The sequence below is a fragment of the Echinococcus granulosus genome (genome assembly GCF_000524195.1).
Source record: "Echinococcus granulosus chromosome Unknown EG_S00208, whole genome shotgun sequence".
Taxonomy (NCBI): Eukaryota; Metazoa; Platyhelminthes; class Cestoda; order Cyclophyllidea; family Taeniidae; genus Echinococcus; species Echinococcus granulosus.
Window position 1 is genome coordinate 98 of NW_020170588.1, and position 6,072 is coordinate 6,169.

At 42.9% G+C, this 6,072-nt stretch overlaps 1 protein-coding gene across 1 annotated transcript; it reads right to left on the bottom strand. All coding sequences in view use genetic code 11, as the record gives it.

The window, feature by feature from the left end:
* Positions 1 to 415: 415 nt before the first annotated feature.
* EGR_10308 (hypothetical protein) lies at positions 416 to 6,072 on the bottom strand (the record flags this gene model as incomplete). Its single annotated transcript, XM_024499557.1, has 4 exons — positions 416 to 613; positions 1,306 to 1,424; positions 2,011 to 2,036; positions 5,984 to 6,072. The coding sequence occupies 4 exons, from the start codon at positions 6,070 to 6,072 to the stop codon at positions 416 to 418; spliced, it is 432 nt and encodes a 143-aa protein (XP_024346019.1).

Here is a 6,072-nt window from a genome sequence, read left to right on the forward strand (position 1 = left end):
GAAAATTTTCAGATGGCTCACAGCTGAAGGTAGGCGCGATTTTCAATCCTTTGGTTAGGAGTCTTTACAGATTCTCCAAATCAGGGAAATTGAGCTTTTGGATTGGGTTTGCTTGCCGCTGCTGCCAATATAACGCTCCGAGTCTCCCTCAAAGGCGCCCAATGTAAGAGTGGCAGTATGGCAGAAGAAATAGCACTGACGTGAAGAAGAGCTGAGGTCTATCGGCATGGCCCAGAGGTCATGTTGGCTAGGGGGAGTACTATGGTGGAGACTTAATAAAATGTTTGAAGTGTGGAAAATGCCAACATGAAACTGGACTAAAGACGTGACATGTATTGCCCTACTAGCTTTGGCAAGCAACACTAGCGTGTGATACCGCATTCTATGTTATCGATGGGCTCGTGACTCGTGAAGATCAGCAACTTTCCTCAAACATTCCTGGCAAATCTAAATTTGTCAGCTGAAATAAAAGCATTTTCACTTGTGCCTGAAGCGGTGAAGATAAATCCATTGCTTTATTAAAGAGAAAAGTAGAAAATTGGTGGTGTTCGGGACAGAAATAAGCTTGGAATTGTTCTGAGATTTCACCAAGCTGATTCCACAATTTCCTGTTCTGTAAATTGTCAAAATTTCCCCAAATATTTCTAACGGCGGGGTGAATAAATCTCAAGGTCGTTTTTATGTTAAATGAAACCGGATTGGATGCTGAGGCTCCACCAAGTGATCGGTGAAAAATAATGGAAACGAGTAGTGCAAGATTTGTTTGGAAGTTCCGTGAATAGAAATGCTACTCCCTGAGTCCTTACTAGCTTGAGGAAGAGCTGCAAGGCCGCTGGCGTGACCCTTAGTTTACGTTGCAAAGCGAATGTACAACCCACGGAGACTGAAATGCCAGTGTAGTTAAGCGCAAAACTGAACAAGCCATTAAATCACTACAGAAAATATACGTTGATCGAAGATTTTAAGATGGTAGAAGCAATATCACCAAACTCGAAAACCATTCAATGCATCTTAACCGCAAATAAATCGAGTAGATGCTTTGACTCACTATAAAACTGTCTGTCACTTAAGCGTATGGAAAGACCACTGGATCACAGGTCAGGTATGGACTTGCGGCCATGTCACTGACATGTAAGTCCAAATCACAAATTAATGGGTGGTCATACAAGCTTATTAGATCAATGCATAATTGTCTCCATCAGCAGGGAGCTGTCCTCATAGCTTCTGCTACGATGGGGAGGGATGGTCAGTGAACTGTCGTGGAAGCATGGAAACATTAGATCCCACAGTCAATGATACATCTACTTGGTTCCTCTTCTTTTGCATTTTAGATTTCTTGGTAAAATGCATTAGAAAGGAGGCATTTATCGGCTTTGCAATCCACCTGCTTTGACGATGATCGACAACCAAGTGCATTGCATGCTCTAATCAAAGGATGAGCCACTTAATAAACGGTATTTCCTCCTGGTCACTTCCTTCTTTACGCTGTGCCCTTCATTCGTTTGTTCCGGTGCCCTTCTGGCACTGCACACGTGAAGGCGGTCTCGCATACTCGCACAATTCACGTATCTTTGTGTATTTACCATAGGCGCTAATGCAAAGGTGTGCTAAAGAGGATATATAAGTCATGACTACTGTGTCTTTGCACTAATAGCAGCACGTTTTCCTGTGACGGCTTGGAAACCCGAAGTGACGCTCTTCACCGCCACTCGCAATCGACACGTTTTGCATTGGAGGAAGAGGAGTCGTGAATCTCTGGATAATCCAGTGTTGGGTGATTGACAGGTGCTGCATAGCACGTAGGTACCTAGGGAGATAACAATATCTGCGCTAGCAAAGTCCACTCTGACAACGAATGTCCCACCATTTCCACTCAAAATATTTTGGGTGAAAGTTATTCCAAACGGCGTATATCATTATTGGGTGTCAAGGCCTAAATGGAATCAGATTTGTCCAAGCCAAATATATTAAGCTAGAAACAGATCAAATACACTAGTAGGTGTATTTAACCTACAAGCAGATCAGTAACAAATGGACTGGAATAAAAAAATATAAAAGATGATGCTATTTCATATCATGATTAATGATAAATTAAGTCCGGGAAATTTCGGCAGCAACTTATTTCCCAGACCATTTATACCGGTGGGTACACACAACTGAAGCTACTCGCAAGAAATTAAGTAGAGTACCCAGTTTTCTCACAATTGTTGTGCTTTGTAATAACTTAGGGAGATCCTTGAGGATATCATTTTCCCTTTGTCAACAGTTACTCAACCCAACACCGCGTCGTGACATCAGCAAGTTTACGACAAAGGGTGGGAAGATCTGGAGACGATACATCAACACCTCCTATGTCACAGTAACCTTAAGTTCTACTTGTGTGTGCGATGCTGCAAGGGCTTCAGCACACCTTCTGAAATGAAATGACACACAACGACACATATTAGTGAGGTTTGATTGCAGTCCCACCTCTTTATCCTTGCAGTGAGGCCAATGAAACTCACTTTACACGTTGTTCATCCAAAGAAGATGACAATGCGTCACCGCCACTACTTGAGGAGCTATTAGAGCAATGAGGTGGTGCCGAGAGCTTAGAGTCTCCTTGGTTGCATTAACCCAAAAAGGCACAGAAGAGAGTGCTAAAGAAATGCAAATGGAGAAGAAAATCTGCACCAAATGCAGCTTTTCTTCTGACCGCATGGATGTGATGTTATTCCATGCAGAACAGGAGCACCCAACTGAGCGACATGTCATTAGTCGATTGCGTCATCGTGTCTTGAATGCTACATTCGATCCAGAAGGCTATCACCTCGATGACGCCGATGAGGAGGAGGGGACAAATTTATCAAGGCGCTGTCATTTGTAAACTAGAGAATTGTTCTTCGTGACCTCTCACGGCCTAGAATTCTGTGCTTGATTTAACACGATAAATATTGAGCTACTCAGCTATTTAGTAAACTTTACCCAAAGGGCATAAGGAAGAGGTGGATAGAAATTCTCCCTATTTTGCAAAGCAGGTAAGCTCAAGTCACATTTATTTGGGTCAGTCGGCACTGAACGATGTGAGTAGCCAAGGTGACAAGAGAGAAATGGTGGATGTCTCTAGAAACGATGTTGCACCGGGAGGCTAACAAGCAGTTATCACTTGTGATGCACTTGTAGATACACCTGGACGCGATTTACAAGTTGAAGCCTGTCATTGCTAGGATCCATCTCAACAACCCTGCAAATACCTCCGATGACCTAGAAGAGGGGTGTGCTACTGAATAATTGAACAATCAGAAAGTCCGATGGAAATGTCTTTATCGAAACAAAACGAAAATTTGGATGAAGACTCAAAATTTTAGGCTTGTACTAAATTGTAAATCGTAAGATTGGATTCAGAACTATTTTTCCCGCATTATGGTTCTTTTTTTAGGTATGACAGTGTGCTCACCTAATGAGGTATACACAAAAGTAAAGTATACTTACATTCTTTACGGCATCCCCACTGTTCCACAAAGTGCTGGCTAACTAGTACAGTAGATCATCCCATACTTCTGTGCTACATTGACAATCTCCACTGAGCTCTCCAATGTCCACATCTTCCCTCGAATCTTTATGTGGCCCAAAGTGCTGATTAGACCCAACGGATGGGCTTCGGTGCCATTTGATTTGGCCCCTCGGCTTTACTGTCTGAGCTCAAGCCTTAATTGGAAGTGCAAAGGAATCCCATAAGATGTGCATTGAATGCGGAGTAAGTGTCATAGGAAATTGAACAACTTCTCTGCCCCAGAATTCGTTTCAACTACTTTGTTTTGTTGATAGTTCACTCAAAGGTAGGCTCATCATCAGGATTCTACCAGACCTAAATAATGTGTTGTCGAGGTAGCAAGGCTTCACAATGTGTAAACATTCGTGTAAATGACACCATGGGAGATCCAGCTATATCTGAGAGCATTATTGGGTTCAAAAACAAATCATGTTTATTCCAGGAAATTACTCCTCCGCAATTGTGAAATTGTGAGTGGATTTAATGATGGTAATTAAAAGCAAACACTCGTTTTAAGTGGAGAGTAAGCAACAGTTGGAGTGACTATACTCCACCTAAGCTATCCTTCTCGCCTACAATCCAAACACCTGCCTCTTTGTAAGGCGTTTTTGTTTGTACGTCAGTCACCCCATGTATTAGAGCTGCATCGTCTTGTTGTAGTTTTAGAATGGCTCCAAATTTTGATGACTTACCTCTTTTCCTAGCACACTGCTTTGCTCATAAGGCAAACAAGAATAACGGCAGGGTCAAAAATCTAACAAATCCTCGCACCAGAACTTCTTCTTTGCAGCAAAGCTGATTTCTTGCTCCTTCAGTTCTCTCGAGTATGTCGGAGTGAAAACAACATGATATGGCCGCTGTAAGGGATAGGGAAGAAATTTGAAAAGCTCACTTTTCCTTTCGTCACTTAATCTTGTGCCCACTGCACTTTGGACCCTTCCGAAGTACGCGACGGTTTTGCCGACGCAACTGTCAGCTGTGCCAATATTGAAGTTACTTCAGCAGTGGCAATTTCCAAAGCGTCCAGCCGAAAGCGGATGATGAATGATCTTGTGCATTTCTACTCATTTTGCATCTTCGATACAGTCCAAGTGGCCATGTAATTCGATTGCTTCTGCTCAACCCAATGCTACTAGTAGGTGTGAGGTGCAAATGCACTTTTCCCGGAAAGATAAAACCTGATGGGTAGATTCGACCATAGGATTTAGCGTAAATTTAACAAATGAGCAAGAAGCTAATCCCATTTAACAGTTCAATAAGTGTGGAGACAAAATAATTTGCCTGCTCCTCTAAGTACCCTCACGTCAGTGTTGCTGTTAGCCTTGATTGTCGTGGGTGCAGACTTTGTGCCTGTCATTTGAAGCGACTCCTAACACTGATCTACCACATTTTGGACCATGCTAAACGAGTGTGAATTAAATTTCATATTAGAAAATGAAAAAATGGACGTCTTAAGAACTCATTCTGATACGCCGTTTTAGGGACCTCGGCCACGAGTGACGCCGAATTCCTCACCACTGGCCACCATCAGTGGAGGTGTGTCGAAATGCTGACACTGACTTAAAGACATATTCATTTTCAAGGAGCGATAAGAGGACCTACAAAGCGTCAAAGTGAATCACCACTTGCTGTTCTCCTTCCAGACATAGGTAACACAGCGCTTTTTGGAAGGCTTCTGCAATGCTTTCAAGAAGCACCCTATCGACTGTGCACCACCTCCACCACAGGTGACGGAGTCTGGATATAATCTTGAGTCTACCAGAATGTTGAATCTAACCTTGTCGAAAAAGCAGTGATACGTAGGAAGGCCCCCAATGGGTAGTGGAGGATCGGATAGGTGTTTATCACTTTTCGATGCAGCAGAGCGAAGGGATTCCAGTGAATTATCAGGTGTTGAGCACATCTGATATCAGAGGTGATTAAACTGCAAAACGTGAGAAGAACCAGATCACCTCTCCTCGAGAACTTCAACCACTGAATGCGAGATAAGCAGCTATTATTCACTCCACGCCCACAGCCAACGTGTCAAATGTAAATTGTCTAACCAACGAGATGGTACGATATTTCAGTACTTGCTGTTTGCCTCCCATTGTAGGGAAATCTCGTTCCTCAGGTGCACCCCATAAACAAAGAATGAAATTCAACCGAGGTGTGCCATCCAAACATATTTCACAGTTTCATCATTGGTGTTGAAGTGGTTCGAATACCCATCGGAAGAAAACATTAGGCCTGATACTTCCTACGGCTAAATGTTCCTCAAAATCATCAGTTTCTTAGGATGAAAAAGGGACACATCCTCACACCTGCGCCTCTCCTTGGGATTAGCCAATCACACATGCTACAAAGCGAACTTCATTGCGAGTGTGTACTAGTTTCTTAATGCTCGAGGATAAATCACATCCAATAGTGAATGAATGTCACGTGCCAGTCGCTAGTCGTTCTCACGTCTACCTGGTAGTAGAGTCACCAACAAATTTTAAGGCATTTTCACAGATCAGCTGTTCAACATTCCTATCTTTCTGTCCACATCGATTGTCCAT